At 40.4% G+C, this 24,209-nt stretch overlaps 1 protein-coding gene across 6 annotated transcripts in view; it reads left to right on the top strand.

Moving 5' to 3' along the window:
- The window catches only part of LOC114648936 (disks large homolog 4), a 745,247-nt gene that overhangs the window by 471,182 nt on the left and 249,856 nt on the right, over positions 1-24,209 (top strand). For all 6 annotated transcript variants that reach the window (XM_051925299.1, XM_051925298.1, XM_028798288.2 and 3 more), the window contains one exon: positions 10,871-11,035. In XM_051925299.1, the coding sequence (XP_051781259.1) occupies positions 10,871-11,035 (165 nt within the window). The remainder of the gene's footprint in view (positions 1-10,870; positions 11,036-24,209) is intronic.

Below are 24,209 nucleotides of genomic sequence, written 5' to 3'. Positions count from 1 at the left end.
GGTATTGATATTGTAGTGAAGCAGAATTCACCCATCGTTGGGACACTCTGAATGCACCTTGCAGCCCCGAGTCTGTCCCTAAACTATGCCTGTCTGAGATGGCAAAAGGAACATTACTAATTATAAATACAACATCAGAGACACTGTGTTTCAGAAAGTAGCCTCTGAAAAGGATTTAGAGCTTTCATTGATGTAACCTTCTCATTGTCCTGACAATGTGCAGAAGCAATTAAAATGCACGTTAAAGGTTAGGTTATATTGTAAAAACTGTTGAACATAAATCAAAGGACATTCTGCTCAGTCTCCATAATGAGCTTGTTAAACTTCATCTGGAGTCATGTGTGCAGTTCTGGGCACCACCAAGAGGCTGTGTAGAGGAGAGGAGAACAACCAAAGGAATAAAGGACCTGCCCTACTCTGACAGGCTCAGCTAATTAAACTTCTGTAGTCTGAGCAGGCAAGGCCCTAATCAAGGCCTTCATCAATAAAAATGATAGTGTGCAATTCTTTATATCAAATAGTGGATGATGCACTGGTGGAAATCAAGTACTTCTTCACAAAAAAGAGTTATCAGAATCTGGAAGAAATCATTGAGTTATGGCATTGAAGTAGAAATCTTGATATCTTTTAGAAAATATCTGGATGAGATATTGGAACAACTGAACTATTATTGACCAAATAAGCTCAATGGACTCCACTCATTGGTCTGACTTCTTATGTTCCTCTGTAAACACATAAACCCCAGTTCTTAAATCACTGCAGTGGCTTCCAGTTAAGTTTAGGGTGAGATTTTATAGTTTTGTTATAGATATCTAAATTAAGGTCTAAAAACCATAGGCCTACTCACCATCATGAACATAAGCATTGCATCTTCTTAAACTTCCAAGGATAAATCAACATGTGCCTTGTGCTTGGTCTTTTTGTGATAGGGACCAGAACTGGATAAGCATGTTAGAAAATGGATGGTTATACTGTATATGCTTTAAATATATATATTTTTCATTGTGTAAAGAACATGAAGCTGTGTACTTTTGCCTGGGAAAGGCTAATTACAAATCATTTGTGAAAATTAAGTGTCTCTTGCCTCCATAGCATTCAGAAACCATTGAGAAGACTCACAGAATGTCAGTTTATATAGCGCCTTGATGTATAGAGTACAAGTCCAAGGAGGTTCTGCTCAACCTTTATAATGCACTGGTGAGGCCTCATCTGGAGTACCGTGTGCTGTTTTGGTCTCCAGGCTACAAAAAGGACATAGCAGCACTAGAAAAGGTCCAGAGAAGAGCGACTAGGCTGATTCCAGGGCTACAGGGGATGAATTATGAGGAAAGATTAAAAGAGCTGAGCCTTTACAGTTTAAGCAAAAGAAGATTAAGAGGTGACATGATTATAGTGTTTAAAATTATGAAGGGAATTAGTACAGTGGATAGAGACTGTTATTTTAAAATGAGTTCATCAAGAACATGGGGACACAGTTGGAAACTTGTTAAGGGGAAATTTTGTACAAACATTAGGGAGTTTTTCTTAACACACAGAAGTATAGACACTTGTTTTAAGCTACCAAGTAGTGTGGTAGACTTTAGGGACTTTCAAAACTCAACTTGATGTTACTTTAGAAGAATTAAGTAGATAGGACTGGTGAGCTTTGTTGGGCTGAATAGCCTGTTCTCGTCTAGAGTGTTCTAATGTTCTAATGCTGTAATAACTGAAGAGATCTGCTATGCCCCACCTTACCACAGTTGCTTTTTGATACTGTTCATGTCTTGTTTAAAAATTGTAGCTGTTGTTTGGCTAAACAGAAAGTCTGGCAGAAGTCACAAAGACTTTGGAAAACAAGGAAAGAGATTGAAATTGTAATGAGAGTAAGAAGCAGCAGCATAAAAAAAACTGCAAAATTGCAACCCAGTCAGCTGTATCAGCACTTCTAGCTGAAGCAATCTAGGGAAAATAATACTCAAGAATCCCGATCAAAGAAAAGCTGTAAGTAAACACAGAATAGATGAAAGAGAGTTGGGGTCCCAGATGGGAAAGCCCCATTTATTGATGAGCCGTTATAGATGGGGAGGATGTGCACAGGCACACAGCCAGCGGCAACTGTGGCAGCATGAGAGACGCAGAATTATTGAGAATTACCTGGCAGAGAACAGGAGCACAAAGAAACGTCACATGGGAGAAAATGGCCAGGAGGTGAAAGAAACAAAATGGAGCTGGCAAATTCGTAGTCAAAACACAGGCAGGGTCAGAAAGCCAAAAGAAGCAATCAAACCGAACGTCAGAGACAAACGAGAAACCACACTCAAACACAGCACAGGTCCTAACGCTAAGAGTTTCCTCCATGATGCATTACATAAGTTGTAGTTTTTATTAAACGAATCCCAAAGCTTGGATGTTTTATACAGTATGCTGTCATCTTATATGCAATAGGCACAAAATGATGATGGAATATGTTGTGACTTTAAACAACATGGCATCTACCATATAAAGATATTAAGAAAATGGTGGTAACGTTACAAAAAATAAAACACAAAATGGCTTGCTAGAATAATGGTAAAGATAAATAAGATACAATAACAAGAAAAATAAGTTAAAAATAAAACAAAGTGTAAAGGTCTTAGAGAGGGAAGGAACATCTGAAGAGTATTTCTGAATATAATGACCAGGAGATGAAATTTGAATTAGGAGCTGACTATAATCGTTATCCAGGAAATGGGCTTTGGTCCTAAAACCAGAAGATCCCAAAAGAAAATAAATAAATAATTAAACCAAAATACACAACATAAATTTGAGGTTAAAATAAACAAAGCAAGATTTTCAGAATCACAATTAAATTGCAAAGAAATATTTGTTTATTCAGAGATTTATTGCAAACCTTAGACTCTGAGAACATCACACTATCGTGTGACATCAGAGGTCAAATGACAGAAGTCACGTGATAAGAAACTGTGCATAGCAATGATAAGCGAAATGATGCGCCCCTTGACAAAACAACACAAAATGGTGGTGCCTGAGTTAAATAAACTGGCGTCATGATATAATAATAAAAAATAAAAATTTACCTAATAACTGCATCTGAAAAACACACACACATATTTCACATTTGACACAAAAAAGGAAGGACAAATCCCTAATTGGTAGCAATTGTGAGACAGTGTGAACTACTGTATACACTTGCGTATAAGTCAGGTCGATCATAAATCGATCATAAAATCAGATCTCGACTTATACGCCCGTTCAAATATACGACACTTAATTTTTAATTTTTTTTACATCTTCTTGCTTCCTCCAATCTCGCACCAGTTTCTCAGACACATCGAATTCTGTTGCAGCAGCGCAGATACCAATTGCTTTCACCACTTCAACGACTTTTAAAAAAAACAGCTTCATATTTTCTTCTGATTGAACGCTCCATCGTAGATAAGGAATGCTCTTACGATAAAGGTGTATGAGGGTTTGAGATGCAAAAAGCACAAAACAGTGCAAATGTTGCCTCGGAATACTTCAGGTATTACCGTGTGATCACGTACGTACAATACAAAGAAAAAATGCAGTGTGCTCCATGGTTACTCTCTCAGGTGGGCGTTAGCATATCACAGTCTCTTGGATCAATAGCTTGAGTTTTCCGCATTTGACTTATACGACCAACATTATAAAATCAAGCCCCGAGTTATACATGGGAGAACTTAAACGAGAGTATATACGGTATTTTTTCCAAACTGCCGGAGGAGGAAACAGGCAGATTCGTCATATCCTTGGCACCAAGTACCACCTACCCTGATGCTCCTTGTAGCTGCCGTGATCACACCACATTGGTCACACTCCAGAAAACGGGTAGAGAGGATCACTAGCTGGAGCCTTTCACTGATTGGTTTCCACTATTGTTTCCAAAATGTTTTTCTTCTGCAGCTGCATACTGCCGTTTCCTTCTTAAGTTGTAGTCTTGTCCATTTTTGCTAAATTTCATTGACAAGTTAAAATATCTTCTGCTGCAAATTCCTGATTGTGCGGTCTAAATCCATTTGAGCCATATTGGCCTGTTGAGGACCCAGGTGGGCTGCTTTCAAACTCGTGAGCTCAGACTGGTTATTTGATCTTGTGCTAGTTTTGTTCATTGTCTAGTGTTTAAGGATAAAATAAATACGAGGGACGTTCAAAAAGTTTCTGCACTTTCGTATTTTTGTTGGAAACGGTGAAGGCAGGAGGAGCACTAATTGGTTATTAAAGAGTTGGTATGACCCTGGGAAAATTGCATCGCCAAGGAAGGTGCTTATGTAGAAAAGTGATGTCATTTGTTTTTGAAATTCTTAATATATAGAGTTAAAAAAAAGTGCGGAAACGTTTTGAACGTCTCTCGTATATTGCTGTGTTGGCCAAACCAATCTCTGTACAAAATATGGGAATGTATCAAATGGTCTTTGGATGGCTAAATGATCAATGGGACATCATCACCTTTTAAATAAGATCGACAGTCAGAAAAAGTAATCTGACCCTCCCGAGTGTTTGCGGCAGTTTTCAAAAATCTTTTGCGTAGCTCTGAGGAGCGTTCCTGTTAATTCATCATGAGCACATACTGTACATGTTCTTCTCCTTCCATGGAATGAATACAAGATTGGAAAGTGTAACATCATAGGTTTGCCCTTGTGTAGCCTTGGACAAGCTTCTGTAGGCACGCCCATCTACCTTACTGAATGCTAACCTTCTGATATGGTGAAAGGCGCTATATACCCTAAAGGAGGTGTTTTCCTTAGCTGGTAATCCCCTTTCTGTCAAGGCGTAATAAATTATGTTCACATACAGTCCCTCTTCTGGCCCAAACTGTCATTCATGGAATTTGCAAGATGCACGTGTCCAGATAAACTCCATGGCTCTCATCCCCCACATCTTAAGGAAATCCCAAGGGCTGCGGCTTTAATGTGAAATACTCGGCAGCCGATAGATGCATTTAACAGCAGTGGAGCTACAAGACTATGGAGTGGCGTTTAAAAAGCACAAGGCTGCAGGCTGAAATTCTACCCGGGGTGACGGCACGAGCTGAGTAACATGACCTATCTGCCCTCTAAGACTACACAAAGGAATGACTTGCTATTGTTCTTCTTCACTATAAAATGTTCTCCTGCATACTTTTAAAAATGGATTAAAAACACCAGATCTTATATTTTTAGCTGTTTTTAAGTTATTATTCTAAATTGGTATTAATATAATCCTAAAAGCATCCATCATATGTGCTGACCTCTAAGTATTATGCTCCGCAAAAAAAATGTCAGCTGTCCAAAAAGCAATATGAATACGTTCTCAAGTGGCTGATGAAGCTGGCACTCAGGGGCAAGAAGCAGTCAACACAGTAATTCCTCACGTAACGCTGTTTCATTATAGTGCACATACTCCACAGTCCCTGAGAGCAGCCATTACGCATCATCACTAACATGCATTTTGCCTTTCAGGGCCCTTTGTGCAGAACAAATATAGGTGGTCGGCTTCTGCGCACCTTGTTTGGCAAATTACGTAGTGTCCCGTCCTCTGGAAAAACACCACAAGTTATGTTAGCACGTCAAACATTGAAATGAAAATCATTTCCTTGGATGTAAAGCTGCAGGCAAGAGCATCTAGTTGATGTGGAAGCTTCTTTAAATTTGGCAGTGGCCATCACATCAAAAATAGGCAGACAAGATAAGAGCTTCTGCAACTGCAACCTTGAAGTGATCAGCAGTGAAGGTAACTCGTTCAGTAAGCCATTTGCAGAGCTCGAAGGTAAATGCACACATTTTCAAAAAAATATTCAAGAAAACGCCAGAAGAGACAAATAACTCATAACGTCTACATTATCAAGAATCTGGGATTCATGGAAGACCCATAGTCCGGTCCTTCATCTAAGTGTGGTGATTTTTCAAAAAAAAAACATCACTTCATAAAAATTCAGTTTTCCTCCACGGTATTTATATTTTCATCCATCTAATAAAAAATAAAGTTATAATGACCCTGTTGAGAACTGTTGTGGTGACAACTCCATGTTTCAGGCACATGTCCTTTGGTTCTAAACTACATCCCACTTCGAAGCACGTGGGGTAAAAATGGTAACAGTCCAAGTTCTGAGCCTGGTGGGACACCATGACTAATTCCAGAATCTAATGACAGACTCAATGACTTCAGGCCTGTGGCCTTAACATCCCATATCATGAAGACCCTGGAGTGACTACGTCTTCATCTCCTCAGACCACAGGTGAATCACACACTAGACCCTCTATAGTTTGCCTATCAAGAAAAGGTGGGTGTGGCTGATGCCATTCTCTATCTTCTCCACCAGGCCCACTCACATCTAGACAAAGAATGTAGTGCTGTGAGCATCATGTTCTTTGACGTTTCCAGAACCATAAACACCATCCAACCTATCCTACTGAGGGGACAAGTTGTCCAGGTTTGGAGTGGATTGGATTACAGATTACCTCACTGGTGGACCTCTCAGTTTGTCAGACTGTGGAACTGCATATCACAGACTGTAATTAGTAGCACAGAGCTCCACAGAGTTCTGTTCTTTCCCCTTTCCTCTTCACCATGTACACATCAGACGTTAGCTACAATCCAGTGACATGCCTCATGCAGTTCTCAGGTGACACTGCTATTGCAGAGTTTGTCGGGGTAGACAGGAGGAGGAGAGCAGGAGTCTAGAGAATGACTTTGTAGGATGGTGTTGGCCAAACCAACTGTTGTTGAACACTTCCAAAACTAAAGAGAGGGTCGTGGACTACTGTAGGTCCAGACCTCCACTGAGACCTGTCTCCATTAAAGGGTCTGATGTGGAGTGGGTCAAGACCTATAAATACCTTGTAGTGCAGTTGGATGACAGGCTGGACTGGTCAGAGAAAACAAAGGCTTTGTTCAGGAAGGGGCAAAGCTGGCTCTATTTTCTGAGGAGGCCGGGCTTCTTTAACATACTGTATGTAGAAACTCCTGCAGACGTTCTATCAGTCACAGGTTGCCAGTACTCTATAGTAGCTTAAAGAAGAGAGGTGTTGATTGTATTGATCATCTGATTAGATGAGTAGGATCAGTGGTTGGTATAGAAATGAACTCTCTGGTGACAGTGGCAGAGAGGGGGACACTATGGAAGCTGCTATCTATTATGGACAATGAACATCACCCACTGTACACCACTGTAATTAAGCAGCAGAGTTTGTTTAGTGGTGAGCTGCTATCACAGAACTGCAATACGGACAGATACAAAAGTTATTTTGTCTCCAGAGCCATTTGACTCTTTAACTCTTCCCAACAGGGGCAGAGAGGCCATTGAGCTCTGAACCTGATACTCTTTCTCTGCTCATAAACTATATTAGCTATGCACTACATCTGATATCTCATTACTTGGTCACTACTGTATAGCCTTTTCTGATTGTGTCACTTTAAACATGTTACCCTGTCAGCCTAAGCCATGTTACATAATTTTATTTTAATATTAATGTCACTTTAATGTCTATCACTTTAATATTATGTGCCACCTGTCATTTTGGTAGTATAGCATTATTTGCACAATTCCCATTGCACTGGCATTATTGTATGCACCAGCTTGTGACTGCATTATTTGTATGGTATTGTTATTTGTATAGTTTGTACTTAAATGTTTGATCTATCTATCTATCTATCTATCTATCTATCTATCTATCTATCTATCTATCTATCTATCTATCTATCTATCTACTTCCTTTACACCAGTGGTTCTCAAACTGTGGGGTGGGCGCGCAAAGTAACAAAAAGGGGGGCGCAAAGATGTGAAAAAAAGAAAACAAGAATCGAAAATATGAAAAATTCATCTATTGAAATCAAAACAAATTAACTTAAACTACATTCTGATACTAGGAAAATAAATATAGAGTTAGATAAATGTCGATAAAAGTTAAGTAGGTATAATAAAATATGCATCTATGATATATCATTAATTAAAAAAGAACAAATTGGTATTAGTGGGCTCCTTTCAGAAAAACCTTAAGGGGGGCGCGATTAAAACTGTAATGAAAACTCGGGTCACTAATACTTAAAGGTTGAGAAATGCTGCTTTACACCCTTTTAGAGACTGAAATTGCATTCCTAAATATAAATAAACCACACAAGAACGAGCTTGAGAGTCCAAAATCTTCTTCAAGCCTGCTTGTGTGCGGTATAAAATTGGAGAAAGGACACCAACCCAAGGTCCCCTGTATTGTCTTTAGGTGCCCTGCAATCCCTGCCATTATATTGACCTGCGGTGCGACTTGCAACTGACTCCCATCCTGCATTGCCTGACACACTGCATGCAGCCATCACTGTTACCAAGACCTCATCTGCCTTATGTTTTGTTATTTTTGGTGCAACGCCCCTCTCCCAGTATATGGTAATCACTGGCTCTGAATCACCCAGCTTGTGAGAGTGTGAAAGTGTGTACTTTATTAGACTGGCATCTCTACCAGGGTATGCTGTGCCTTGGCATCACCTGCAAGTTCCCATGACCCTGTGCTGAAGTCTTTGGATTCAAAAATACATTGATGGTTGGGTGATTAACTCTGATTAAATGTGCTGTGATGGATGTGTTTGGTTTTAAAAGCAGCTTAAGTACAGTGGGCCCAGATGACCTTACCAGTGGCACTTACCTCTATCCCAATGAAATGCTTTGAACACTTGGTGAAAAACATTTTAACGACAGAGACAAAGTCTTTTCAAGACAACAATCAATTTGCTTACTGTGCAAACAGAAGTGTGGAAGATTCTCTGCTTGTTATCTTACATCAAATCTACACCTTTCTTGATCAGCCTGGTTCATATGTCAGAACACTTCTTCTTCTTCTTCTTCTTTTGGCTGCTCCCGTTAAGGGTTGCCACAGTGGATCATCTTCTTCCAGATCTTTCTATCCTTTGCATCTTGCTCTGTCACACCCATCACCTGCATGTCCTCTCACCACATCCATAAATCTTCGCTTAGGCCTTCCTCTTTTCGTCTTCCCTGGCAGCTCTATCCTTGGCATCCTTCTCCCAATATACTCAGGCATCTCTCCTCTGCACATGTCCAAACCAACGTAATCTCGCCTCTCTGACTTTGTTTCCCAACAGTCCAACTTGAGCTGACCCTCTAATGTACTCCTTTCTCATCCTATCCATTCTCGTCTCACCCAATGCAAATCTTAGCATCTTTAACTCTGCTACCTCCAGCTCTGTCTCCTGCTTTCTGGTCAGTGCCACCGTCTACATCCCATATAACATAACTGGTCTCACTACCGTCCTGTAGACCTTCCCTTTCACTCTTGCTGATATCCGTTTGTCACAAATCACTCCTGACACTCTTCTCCACCCATTCCACCCAGCCTGCACTCTCTTTTTCACCTCTCTTCCTCAATCCCCATTACTCTGTACTGTTGATCCCAAGTATTTAAACTCATCCACCTTCACCAGCTCTACTCCCTGCATCCTCACCATTCCACTGACCTTCCTCTCATTTACACACATGCATTCTGTCTTGTTCCTACTGAACTTCATATGTCAGAGCACTATTTTTGGATTTTTCTTCAGCGTTCAATACCATACAGCCTCATATACTGATTGGGAAATTGAACAGCTGCGGTGGGCTGGCGCCCTGCCCGGGGTTTGTTTCCTGCCTTGCTTCCTGTGTTGGCTGGGATTGGCTCCAGCAGACCCCCGTCACCCTGTAGTTAGGATATAGCGGGTTGGATAATGGATGGATGAAATTGAACAGTATGAATGTAAACCCATTTATTACACTATGGATTCAGGACTTTCTTTTAAATCGTTCACAGACAGTTAAAGTACAGGACACTTTTTCAATTGTCATTCATTCAAACACAGGACGTCCGCAGGAATGTGTCTTATCACCATTACTGTTTACTCTGTACACTAGTGACCTGAGACAGAACAATGACCATTATTAAGTATGCGGATGACACCATGATCATAGGACGCATATCTGGGGAGGATGAAAGCCACCATCTAAATCAAGTGGACTGGATGGTAAACTGGTGCAATAAAAACTCCCTCACTCTGAATGTAAAAAAGACCAAAGAAATTATATTTGATTTTAAGAGACAGAAATCTGTATGTTCACCTATTGTAGTTCTAGGGGAGGAGGTAGAAATAGTGACTGAAGATAAATACTTAGGAACTTACCTAGATAACGATCTTAACTGAAATACTAATACAAAAAAATATTCTCTAAATGCAACCAGCGCTTATTTCTCCTCCATAAACTCAAACTGTTTAAAGTAGACAAGGACCTCATGTTGTCCTTTTACCACAGTCTGATCCAGTCTGTGATCACTTTCAGTTTCATTGCCTGGTTTAATAGTCTGAGAAAACCAAAACTCAAAAAAGCTCCAGCAGATTACGAAGTATGCTGCTAAAGTTATTGGGGCTGATGTAGATGATTTGTCTAGTGTGTGTCAGAGGGCAATGTTAAAGAAACTGGAAATCATCTCAACTGATGACAGTCATCCATTACATGTAGAACTAAAGTTCAGTAAATCAGGAAGGATAGTCGCTTTGAAAACCCACACAAATCACTCCTGAAATTCCTTTCTTCCTTGTGCCGTTTGACTTTTCAGTAAGAAATATCGGAGATAATGATTAAGGTTTTGATATATGTCCTGTAACCTTTTTTTTTTGGTGTAAATAACTGCCTTACCTTAACCTTTCTTGTTTCTATTTGTTTGTTTTATTTCATTCTGTCTGTTATTAGACGCAACTGAGAAGGCAAATTTCATGTCTTCTTGTGTAAACATGACTAAATAAAGAAACCGTAAACCTTAAACCCTTTAAGTTGGAAAGAAAAAGAAGTACAAGTGATTGAATTTTCTAATTATTATGTTTCTAATAATCTATTCCTTTTTCTGTCTTTCTTAAGAAATATCGATATCAAGATGAAGACACGCCACCCATGGAGCACAGTCCTGCTCACCTAACCAACCAGGTGAAGGCCCCCGAGCTCGTCAACGTGTCAGAGAAGAACCTGTCACAGATTGAGAACGTCCACGGCTACGTGTCGCACTCACACATCTCACCAATGAAGGTAGGACTGTATGGATCGAGAATTCTGTGTCCTGTATGTGCAGTATGTCCAAAACAAAGAGGCAAAAAGGTGTTGAGCAAAACAATGCTGACGCCATCCACACATTTTGGGTTTCTATATACTCCGATGGCTAATGATGTTGGCAGTGGCCATAAGGTGGCAAGTAAAGCTCATCCCACCTCACTGCTATATCAGGCAGCGCTAAACCATCATGCCGATCAACTGCAGGGCTCAATTTCATGAGGCCCACCAGGCCCTGTATAAAAATGACAGCTTTTTTTATCCATAGCTTGTGTCTTTTTATTCTAAGTGAGTTCCTTCATACAATATGATTGATACGATTATTTCCATCTGTCTAGCCATTCCCTGAATCTGTCTAATTCACTGTTAGAGCCACTGGGAGTCGAAGCCTATTTGTCAGCCTTTGACTCAAGGTGGGAACTAACCCTGTCCCCATCACCAATCCACTGCAGGGCCCACTCACTCAGACAGGGACAAGTGACACGCACCTCTTGGGACCCAGGAGGAAAGTATAATAGCCACAGAAAACACACAAATGCACGAAAAATGTGCTGGGGCTTGAGGCAGCACTGCTAAGCATTATGTTTTATGCAAGTTCAGCAAGAACACGGGGACACAGTTAGAAACTTGTTAAGGGTAAATGTGGCACAAACATTAGGAGGTTTTCCTTCACACAGAAAATCAAACACACATGGAATAAGCTACCAGGTAGTGTGGAACAGTAGACAGAAGAACTTTATGGATCTTTAAATCTCAAATTGATGTTATTTTGGAAGAATTAAGTGGACAGGTTTAATTAAGTGGCAAGCTTTGTTTGGGCTGAACGGCCCATTCTTTTCTAGATTGTTCTAATGTTCAAAAAGTATTTTGCTATAGCTCCTTATTTGTTAGGTGGCTGCTTTTTTGGAATTTATCAGCTTATCAGTGCAATGCGTACTTCAATAACTTAGAAGCTTGTAGTAGTAATATCAGACAGAAACTGTCAAATGGATGTTTGATGACCTTAAACCCCGCCCCAAATTATAATTTATGAAACATGTGTGAAAATATGATTTATGAAAGTATGACATTACATTCCTTTACATTTACATTCCTTATGACATTTGTATATTTTGATATGAACGATGGGCACCATTCAAATTATTTTAAAGCTAGCTGTATAAGCTCATGCTATAAAAGCACAGGCTCCTAGAAACCATGGATTCTGACACTTCATTCAATCAATCATATCGGTTGTGCGTTAGCGGCTAAGTGAGAAACTGTCAAATGGATGTTTGATGACCTTAAACCCCGCCCCAAATTATAATTTATGAAACATGTGTGAAAATATGATTTATGAAAGTATGACATTACATTCCTTTACATTTACATTCCTTACGACATTTGTATATTTTGATATGAACGATGGGCACCGTTCAAATTATTTTAAAGCTAGCTGTATAAGCTCATGCTATAAAAGCACAGGCTCCTAGAAACCATGGATTCTGACACTTCATTCAATCAATCATATCGGTTGTGCGTTAGCGGCTAAGTGAGGTTCTCTTTTCTCCGCGGTTTCATTTTGCTGACATGCTCGCCTCCACTGTCTATCAGCAGCTGAGCGAGCTTCTCTCTCCTCTGAGGTTTTGTTTTGCCGATGTGCTCGCCTCGCTTGTGTATTAGCGGCTAAGTGAGTTTGTCTTTCCTCTGTGGTTTCACTTTGGTGACAGAGTCGCTTTCTTTCAGCTTCATGCTGTAGCCTTATACATCTTTCTTCTTCTGATTCGTTAACTTGGGGCCACCTTACCGGCTCTTTGATCTTCATGCTGTAGCTTCGTACTTCTGGGCCACCTCGCATTTCCAGGCTGGACAGACAGACACACACACTTCCACACGTAGACATTTATATATAAGAAGTTCTCAAAGGTGCACACCTGCTTGGCTATGTATTACAAGCAAAAGAAGTGTACTTTTTTAGGGTGGGGGTAAATTTCATAATTCATATTTTTGGGATGGGACTAAATTTCATACATCATATTTCATAATTCATATTTTCATAATCATAATTTGGGACGGGGTTTAAGGTCATCAGTCATCTATTTGACAGTTTCTTTCTTATATTACTACTGACAGTGGATACTGCACTTTCTGCTGGTTACAGGACAGTCATTTTCTGTCCAAGATGTGAAGGTGTTTACTCAGATTAAGGTCAGAGGATAAACACATACTCTACATGGTAAGATGGCTGGTTTTGCAATGCTGCTATAAATCAAAGCTGAATTCATTGTTCCGCACCTACAACAGTGAACTTGCATGGGCTGTCAATTGGTTTAAGGTCAAACCACAATATAGTGAGATTCTGACTTGCACATCTCTAACCGACCATGACAGTACATGTGTACAATCCCTCATTGGCAATTCAGAAATGTGAGTATTTTTCTGAAAATCTAAATTTCAAAAGTTCCGTAAAGGAACTTCAGTTTTGCCAGATGGTGCGTGTTTTGAGGATTGTGATCACTCACTTCATGCTATGAACCTTCTGTTCAATTTGATCTCTAAGGTGCTGTATTGCACTAATATCTGTGAAGGCCTTTGGAGCAAATTGCATTCACTGTGATTTTCATGGAACCAGACATGGCGCATTTCCCGTTTGAAAAGGGTAGTATGGTCAGGATGGAACATTCAAATGACATACACTTAATATTAAATGGCCAAATGTGTGACAAGAAAATATCCTCCACCACTGCTACCACTAACCTGAACTGTTGACATTAGGCAGGATGGCCTGAATTCCTGCCATTCTGTCCCCCTCCACCATCTACATGTGGCAGCAAAAAACTGAGATTCATCAGACCTGGGGTCAGATTGATAAAACTTTCATAGGCACAAAATAAGGCTTGAAATGTGTGTACACAGCTTTCCATACAAATGAGGATTTATTAAAAAAGCCAAATGGGAGAATATGCGTATGTTTGTGGCAACCCTGACCCATCCATACACAACATTTCAGGGAAACTTGCAAATGACAACACCCTTCATCAAGTAGGGAAATGCAGTGAAATCAACTAAATGCACAACAACTCATATCACCGAGCTATTATTATAATGTGCATTGATGAGACAACCATATTACACCTCAGCAGTGACAAATGTGATACACAGACTGTATTTTAGTTTCCTTTCAAGATGGACAGTGCTATGTATTTGCACTGAAGACGTTTTTTGGTTCAGTTTATATCGGCTAGACAGGTCAAGAACATCTGTGCCATGGTTCATTCCATTATGCCTGCTGTGCTGGAAGCCATTAACCAACGGCCAAGGTGCTACATCCAGTTTATATATGGTGTGGGTGTACATACATAAAACATAACAGGTTTTTGCCAACATATAGAGGCAATTTGCAAGAGTGTCCGGTTCTACTAATGTAATCGGAGCAATTTACTGCACTTATAAGGGAACCCATGAAGTTATGGGAAAGAGTAGAGGAAGCTAGGTTAGAAGTGAGGTGATGATTAGTGAGCAGCAGTATGGTTTATGCCAAGAAATAGCACCACAGATGCAGTGTTTGCTATGAGGGTGTTGATGGAGAAGTTTAGAGAAGGCCAGAAGGAGTTGCAATGTGTCTTTATGGACCTGGAGAAAGCATATGACAGAGTGCCTCGAGAGGAGCTGTGGTATTGTATGAGGAACTCAGGAGTGGCAGAGAAGTATGTAAGAGTTGTACAGGATATGTACGAGGGAAGTGTGACCGTGGTGAGGTCTGCGGTAGGAGTGATGGATACATTCAAGGTGGAGGTGGGATTACATCAGGGATCAGCTCTGAGCCCTTTCTTATTTGCAATGGTGATGGACAGGTTGACAGACGAGATTAGACAGGAGTCCCCTTGGACTATGATGTTTGCTATGACATTTTGATCTGTAGCGAGAGTAGGGAGCAGGTTGAGGAAACCCTGGAGAGGTGGAGATATGCTCTAGAGAGGAGAGGAATGAAGGTCAGTAGGAACAAGGCAGAATACATGTGTGTAAATGAGAGGGAGGTCAGTGGAATGGTGAGGATGCAGGGAGTAGAGTTGGTGAAGGTGGATCAGTTTGAATACTTGGGATCAACAGTACAGAGTAATGGGGATTGTGGAAGAGAGGTGAAAAAGAGAGTGCAGGCAGGGTGGAATGGGTGGAGAAGAGTGTCAGGAGTAATTTGTGACAGATGGGTATCAGCAAGAGTGAAAGGGAAGGTCTATAGGACGGTAGTGAGACCAGCTATGTTATATGACTTGGAATCGGTGGCACTGACCTAAAGGAGGTGAAAGAGCTGGAGGTGGCAGAGTTAAAGATGCTAAAATTTGCATCTTTATGAGAATGGACAGGATTAGAAATGAGTACATTAGAGGGTCAGCTCAAGTTGGAAGGTTGGGAGACAAAGTCAGAGAGGCGAGATTGTATTGGTTTGGATGTGCAGAGGAGAGATGCTGAGTATATTGGGAGAAGGATGCTAAGGATACAGCTGCCTAGTGAAGAGGAAAAGAGGAAGGCCTAAGAGAAGCTTTATGGATGTGGTGAGAGAGGACATGCAGGTGATGGATGTAAAAGAGCAAGATGCAGAGGACAGGAAGATTTGAAAAAAGATAATCTGCTGTGGCAACCTCTAATGGGAGCAGCTAAAAGAAGAAGAAGAAGATAAGGGAACTGAGCAAAAATGAAGCTGTTTTTGTTAACTGTAAGCAGTGACATTCCGTTGACACAAAAGTCATCTGTGATGCCAAGAGGAGACTGCAAAACTTCATGGCTTGGTGGCCTGGGTCAGCCCGTGATTCATTTATTTTGAGACAAAGTAGCTTTGACAGATGTGGTGGTGCTGTACGAGGTGGCTGGCTTGTTGGTAAAGTAACTAGCTGAACCCTCAGTGTTTTACATGGTCTGCACTAATCATTGTAACTGCAATCCTGTTGTCACAAGTGTCAGGTGATAGTGGGTACCCGCTCAGACACTGGAGCCATATGCCTTTCCCTGACCTCCAGAATACAGAAGAGAGGTACTGTAATGCTGTGCGTGATCTTGAACTCTCAACTACAGAGCGCAGCCTGATACCCTTGAATACAGGTGGCGGGGTGTTGATGTGTCAGGTGGGAGGCTGATGTACAAGACAATGAAGTTCAACAACCAGGCAGAGCTTGAGGCGTGTTCACATACACACATTTAAAAGATGATTGTAATATATAAAGGTAAACTGTGTAGAAATATTGGTACACCAGGTTTTACAAATGTGATTCTTTTGGTATACATATTTTCCTGTTTTTGGCATATTTTCATTCCCAAATTAACGCAAAGATTTTAAATGAGACCCCAAGGGTCTCGATCTTCAGTTGTCCTGTTCTAGTGACTACATGCCTAAAGCTGCCTCAGCTTTCTGCTCCTAGCTGACAGAAGTAGACTCCCCCATCTGCTGCAGCCCATCCACTTTACACTCCGTTGTGTTGTGTGTTGAGAGATGCCATTCTACGCATACAAACATAAATATCCATTATTTTAATAAATATTTGATCACAAAAAAAAAATCACTTATTTGAGCATATGTGGCCTCTTCAACTTGTCTGTCCGTTCCCTCTGACCATTCTCATGTACTAGATGTTTTCACCCACAGACCTGCCACTTTTGTTCATCACTTCATTCTCTGTAAGCTCTTGAGACTGGACTGTGTGTAAATCTCAGGAGGGCAGTTGAACCACCATTTCTGGCACCAACAATCACACCACACTCAAAGATCCCATGTCTTGCCCATAATCTGGTGGAGCAGCAACTAAACCTCATGACCACATGCTAATTATAGTGAGCTGAAGGCACAGAATTGGCTGTTGGGAGGACCTTAATGATTTGCATTAACAAGCTGGTAAACGTAAAAAGTGGTCACTGATCATATGAGTGTGTTAAAGACTGAGTATTCCACATATCTCTCATGTACAGCCAGTTGTCAAGGACATTGAAAGTATAATCCAGCTTTAATGAATCTTTAATGTCTGTATGCCCACAGGAAAGGATTTCAGATAGGATAGCCATGTTTGTTTCACACTGTCACCTTTACTGTGTAGACTCCTGCCTGAGTAGAGAGACCTGTCTTGATAAGCAACTTGGCCAAATTAATGTGATGGTAAATGTTAGTGTCTTCACTGTCTTCAAGATAAATTGAACTAAACTGACTATGAGCTCTTGAATCCTTGATCAGGCGCCATACTGCAATACTGTAAGGCTTAGAGGTTTTCTCTCAAAGCCCATGGACATTTCTTGATGTTGACCGGTAAGTAGGCCCTGTGATGCACTAGCATACCATCCATGACTTGGTCCTGCTTTATGTCTGGGACTTGTATTAAAGATGTAGGTTCAGAAAATGAACAATGTCACATACAGTATAAAATGTAAGGTTTTAGGCGGGCATATCATTGGGATGCCTGACATCGGCTACTTTTTCAGTGGGCTGTCTTGCAGTGCCCAGCCCCCAAGCACCAAAACAGACTCCAGGTCTCAGTTCCCTGCAGTTTATTGAGACTTTAAACCTCTCCAGCGAGCTCCCATCTCTCTGACCTTGTCGGCGGCAAGTGTCGCTTTTTGGTGTCTGTGACGAATGGGTACAGCTGACTCCCTTGCGTCTTGTGATACATGACTGTCGGCTTGTTAATGTTAGTTAATTTTTACAGATGACTCGCCCTGTCCCTTGTAATGAAAGCGTACAGGCTTCCCATTGCAGTAAATGAAGACTGGCACATCAGTTAGGGCTTCCTTCTGTAGCAAAATACGAAAGCATAAAAATATTCTGGAGATTTCTGTAACTCACTTCGACATCACTGCAAAAGTGTCTGCATAAATGATTTAAAATATATTTAAGCAGGGGGTAGCACTCTAACAAAATGTGCAGACACCCAGGGTCAATTTCCAAGCTGGTATAGCTTGTATATTCTTCCTGTGTTTGGAGGAATTTTCTCATTTTCTTCCAAATTGCCAGATAATTTCGATATTAGCAAGTAAAACTAGCGTCCCATCCAAGCCTTTTGTCTCTAATGGAAAACGTGGATTCAGGAAGGGGAATGAATTGAGGCAATTGTGCCATGATTTTGCTGCCCTGTGGCATTAGGTGCTTAGTGCTGATGGATGACCTGCACTCTGTGAGCCTGACACCGTTACCTGATCTCATCTTATGGTTCAGAGCAATCAGAACTTCAGTGTGTGTCAAACGCACTTTAGCGACAGACAACTTGTTACTGTACATTTGTCTGTCAGAGTCAGAGCTAAATACATTGGAAAAAAAATAGCAGATATAAGATAAAAGTTTAGGAAGATCGCCACTTCTTCTTCTTCTTTTGATTGCTCTTGTTAGGGGTTGCCACAGCGGATCATCTTTTTCCATATCTTCCTGTTCTCTTCATCTTGCTGTGTTACACCCATCACCTGCATATCTTCTCTCACCACATCCATAAAACTTCTCTAAGACCTTCCTCTTTTCCTCTTCCCTGGCAGCTCTATCCTTAGCTTCCTTCTCCCAATTTACCCATCATCTCTCCTTTGCACATATCCAAACCAACGCAATCTCGCCTCTCTGATTTTGTCTCCCAACTGTCCAACCCTCTAATGTACGTATTAATTTCTAATCCTTTCCATCCTCATCACTCCCAATGCAAATCGTATCATCTTTAACTCTGTCACCTCCAGCTCTGTCTCCTCCTTTCTGGTCAGTGCCACCGATTCCTACCCAAATAACATACCTGGTTTCAATACCGTCCTGTAGACCATCCCTTTCACTCTTGCTGATACCCGTCTGTCACAAATTACTCCTGACACTCTTCTCCACACATTCCACCCTGTCTGTACTCTCTTTTTCACCTCTCTTCCACAATCCCCATTACTCTGTACTGTTGATCCCAAGTATTTAAACTCATCCACCTTCGCCAACTCTACACCTTGCATCCTCACCATTCCACTGACCTCCCTCTCAGTTACACACATGTATTCTGCCTTGTTTCTACTGACCTTCATTCCTCTCCTCTCTAGAGCATATCTCCACCTCTCCAGGGTTTCCTCAACCTACTCCCTACTCTCGCTACAGATCAAAATGTCATAGCAAACATCATAGTCCACGGGGAGTCCTGTCTAATCTCATCTGTCAACCTGTCCATCACCATTGCAAATAAGAAAGGGCTCAGAGCCGATCCGTGATGTAATCCCATCTCCACATTGAATGCATCTGTCACTCCTACCACAGACCTCACCACAGTCACACTTCCCTCGTACATATCATGTACAACTCTTACATACTTCTCTGCCACTCCCAACTTCCTCATACAATACCACAACTCCTCTCGAGGAATCCTGTCGTATGCTTTCTCGTCAGTGCCACCATCTCCAACCTATATAATAAAGCTGGTCTCACTACCATCCTATAGATCTTCCCTTTCACTCTTGCTGATAACCATCTTTTACAAATTACTCCTGACACTTCTCCACCCATTCCACCCTGCCTGCACTCTCTTTTTCATCTCTCTTCTACAATCCCCGTGACGCTGTACTGTTGATCCCAAGTATTTAAGCTCTTCAGTTTCTGGATTTCATATTGGGACTTTTGATATTGATATTTTTGAAGATTTGCCCTCTTTCGACCGCTGCCTTTGCTTGCTGTGTCTGCCTTGCCTCTTTTGACATCTCCTTGTGCTTGCACAGCCATTTTTATCAAGCTTTGTCTTGGCCCTTTGGGTTTCTAGGCAGGATATTCTGACAGCATTTCCCCCCCTCTAGTTGGCAATTTTAGAAGTGGTTTTGGAGCTGTGCTTTTGAACCCAAGCAACGTCATGACACCTGTCCCTTGATTCCCACGAATGAGGGTTGATAGACTTCATGCACCATGCAGTTTTGTGTTTCGTTTCTGTATGTGATGCATCTTTAGGATTGCAGTCGTGAAGATAGTCTTCCTAATTGGTAAAGTGAGCATCCACTTATCAGTATAAACAGAGAATGGCTCAAAAAAAATGTCTATACATGACAGAAAATGAGTCCAGAATTTTTTTTCGCTAGATATATTTATTTAAATATTAAATGACAGGCAGATATATGTGAAATTAATACAAGGAAATACATCCAGACAGGAAATGAACACCTTTCTTCTTGTGTCAATGGTATGAATTTTGCAGGAAGCAGAATGCCATCTGTTTCTCAAATTATTTTGTGAGGCAAAACACTGAGATTTGCTGCAAATTGTTTCATTCATCAATAATCTCCATTAACAAATATGTATTTAACCTTTTACTTCAAAGGATGATAAATTTTGAATTTCACATTGCCTTGTGAGAATATCTCTCACGGGTTGCATTTTACCACCATTTAAGGAAGAAGGACCAAAGGGAGGTGCGACATGTGTCTGCTTACACCGAATCTCAGCAGAACGCAGTACAGTATTTTGATAACCCTCCCAGAAAGATGGGCTAACACATCTCTCAAATGGAAAATGCTGCAAGTTTAATGGGCCGTGTAATGCCTGTGTATATGTAGTACAGTCTGGGCAGTACTGTCAAGTGTGATGTAGTGCGAAAATGGTGTGTGCACACAGTGCAAATCGGGCAGGAGATGCACACCAGACAGCCATTTATGTTACTCTTTTTGCTCCAGCCATGCCAATTTCTGGTGCACCCTCTAAATCCATCTACTTCAACCCAATGAAACAGTCACATTCCTGACAAAGCCAATATTATGAATACTATTTGAGCACAGGCCAACAGTCATGGCTGTCGGCTGATCTTTATTTTATATAGTGTTTTACACAGTAATCAGTATAGTCTTTGTTATTATTATTTTATAATTTTGAAAATTCCTATAACCGCATTTTAGTTTTTTATGGGTAATGCCATATTATAGAATTGTTACTTCCTCACAATGAGCCATTTCTACAAAGTGACATCATCAATGCAGCAGATTATGAGCCTATGGCATAATCCTCCTTGTGTCCAAGATTGCCGATAATCTTTTAAAACACTTGGGTGTGTTTCTTTTTGTTTCTGATTGATTAGGGCTTTAACACTGCCCAGATCTTACAGCAAAGATTTTTGATTTCAAAAATGTTTTGACATTTTGACATTGACAGTTTTTGATGGCTTTTGACCCTGTGTGTCTTGTCTGACCAATGGTCAATTTACATATAAAATACCCTTATGGCCTACCATTTACTAATCATTTTAATTTTGATAGTATATTGGGGATGGATCTTATCCTAAAACCGGGCATGACGTTGTGCCCTTGCAGGAAACATACTTTCACACAAATTCAAACTTAACACTGAAACATAGGTCACAACTTAGTTGTGCGTTTCCAATTTAAGCAGAACTGCAAAATCCTCAACTCCTGCCTTGTGCACAAAGAATTTATCTGACAGGCCATCTGGCTGCACCTCAGTTGACTTATAAGAAATGTAAAAAAAAGGCATGCAAGGGTTTTGTTTAAACATGTAATATGAAGTAACATCAGCTCAGCTAAGAAAATCTGCAAGCCCTGGTTATGGGCAGCACCACAAACCTCCACAAGCTGCTGAGGATTCAACAGTCAAACCAAGTTTTTACATTTCTTTTTGCTTTTCCCTGTGGAGTTAATTAAGTTTCACAGATGAACGCTGATTCACCCTAACTTCATAACATTTGCATTTGCCTTAAAGAAAATTAACAACTTGTCACATTATTCACTAAATTGAATTAATTCTGTATGCATTCCTCATAGAGCATGAGGTGATGTTAGCTGTACCGAGTGGCTGTCAGACTGCAGCTAGAGCTCCGCTCCTAGCCACTCCTTTAGTTGGCATATTCCTCTTAGCCCCTCCCATCAAAGTTAATTAGTAAGTAGTCACGTGAAAACTTGTAAGCCTTTTTAGGATTTTGGACATCAAGGATTTTGATTTTGAGGTCAGATTTTGTGTTTGATGCATGATTTTGCTATTAACTCTACATAAAGTGGATAGGGCACATAACAGAAAAAACTAATCCATGAATAAACGTAATACAGATGGTCCTCAATTTACGATGTGTTGACTTATAATTTTTCAAAGTTGAGATGAATACGAGAATTTATATAAAATTGTGTAAAATATAAATTTTCAAGTTGGCGGAACAAGCAAATGTTTCTATGGGCGATGCAGTGCGATACGTTGGGATGCTGCCAGGAATTTCCGCCTTGTGAGATGCCTCAGTCTTGCTAGCGATCGATAGAGATCAGTGATTTTGTTGTTACAGCACACATTTTTTTTGAACAGTGTGCAAATATGTCGTCCAAACGCCCAAGTGCCTCACCTGCTGGTGGTGAAAAGAAGATGAGGAAAGCCATTAGTTTGGAAGAGAAATTAAAGATAATAAGCTTGCACGAAGGTGGAAAGCCTGTCATGGCCATTGCTCGTGATCTTCAGCTATCCCAGTCGACAATATCTACGATTATCAAAGACAAGAAAAGGATAATGGAGGCTTTTAAGAAATCTGCATTCGGTGCATTCAATGATTATCTCTAAGAAGAGAGCAGAGCCTTTAGAGGATATGGAACGACCAATCGTAACATGGATGGAAGATCAGATACAAAAGCTTATAGCGCTTAGCCTACTCACGATACAGGCTAAGGCACATATGCTTCTCAATACGCTTAAGTAACGCTATAACAACAAAATTTATTTATATAGCACATTTTCATACAAATAATGTACCTCAAAGTGCTATACATGAAAGTAAGAATTAAAATAAAACAACATTAAATAACATAGAATAAGAGTAAGGTCCGAGGGCCAGGGAGGACAGAACAATCCTACCTACACTGAAACTTTTATAGCAAGTCGCGGATGGTTTTAACATTTAAAGAATCATCACAAGTTTCATAAAGTGAAAATTAGCGGTGAAGCAACAAGCGCCGATACAGAAGCAGCTGAAAAATTCAAGAAAGAACTTCAAAAGATTATTGTTGACAAAAAATACTTGTCTGAAGCAATCGTCAATGTTGATGAAACTGGATTGTATTGGAAGCGAATGCCTGAGCGATCATACAGTACATACACCAAGAAGCTAAGACAATGCCAGGATTTAAGGCTTTTAAGGATCGTGTTACTCTTCTTTTAGGAGGAAATGTTGCTGGCTATAAATTAAAACCTTCATGATTTAGCAGTCGGCAAACCCCAGAGCTTTAGCAAAAAAAGCAAGGCGATGCTTTTCGTTTATTATTGGCACAATAAGTGAGCCTGGATGACAGCATCCTTATTCAAAGATTGGTTTATAAATTGTTTAATTCCTGAAGTGAAAGAATACTGCTGTGATAATAACATACCCTTTAAAATCCTCCTTATTTTAGATAATGCTCCAGGACACCCAAAGCACTTAGGGGATGCAGATCCTGATGTCAGGGTTGTGTTTTTACCCAAACCCCACACAACTTCTCTTATCCAGCCAATGGATCGAGGTGTTGTGGCCACATTCAAGGCATATTATTTGCAGAATACTTTCACTCAGGCTGTGGAAGGTACCGAAGAAAAGGAACTCTTTTTTGGAAGAAATTCAACATTCTGAATGCAATTAAGAACATAGCTAGAGCATGGAAAGAAGTATTGAAGGAATGCATGAATGGGATATGGAAAAATCTTGTGAAAGTGTGTGAATATATTTAAAAGCTTTCAGAAAGATGATGATGTCGAAGAAATAAATAAAAATGCTGGAGTTGGATGTAGAAGAATAACATATCCAAGAACTTCTAGATGTTGAGGAGGAAGACTTAACAACTGAGGATCTGATTGAACTTGAGGAAGAAAGAATAAAGTTTGAAGAGGAAGAATACAAAAAAAAATTCACAACAAAGAAAATGGCAGAGGCATTTTCCTTCATTGAGCAAGGTCTTAAACTTTTTGAAGAGATGGATGTTAGCTATGACGGATTCGCAAAGGTTGAGAGACAAATTCATGATGCATTAGCTTGCTATAAACTTATGTATGAAGAAAGGAAGAAACGGAGAGTCCAAGCTACAATGGATATCTTTTTAAGGAAAACATCATCAGATGCGTCCAAGCCCTGGCCCTCAACATCTTGTGAAAGTCACGGAGAGATAGAATCAAAATGTGATGCAATTTTGGTTGAATCAAGAGCTGAAGAAGAATGTATTGATGACCCTGCTTCTGTATCTTCCCCAGCCT

Source organism: Erpetoichthys calabaricus, chromosome 3 (assembly GCF_900747795.2).
Source record: "Erpetoichthys calabaricus chromosome 3, fErpCal1.3, whole genome shotgun sequence".
In the NCBI taxonomy this organism is placed as follows: domain Eukaryota; kingdom Metazoa; phylum Chordata; class Cladistia; order Polypteriformes; family Polypteridae; genus Erpetoichthys; species Erpetoichthys calabaricus.
This window is presented reverse-complemented; position numbering and strand designations above follow the sequence as displayed.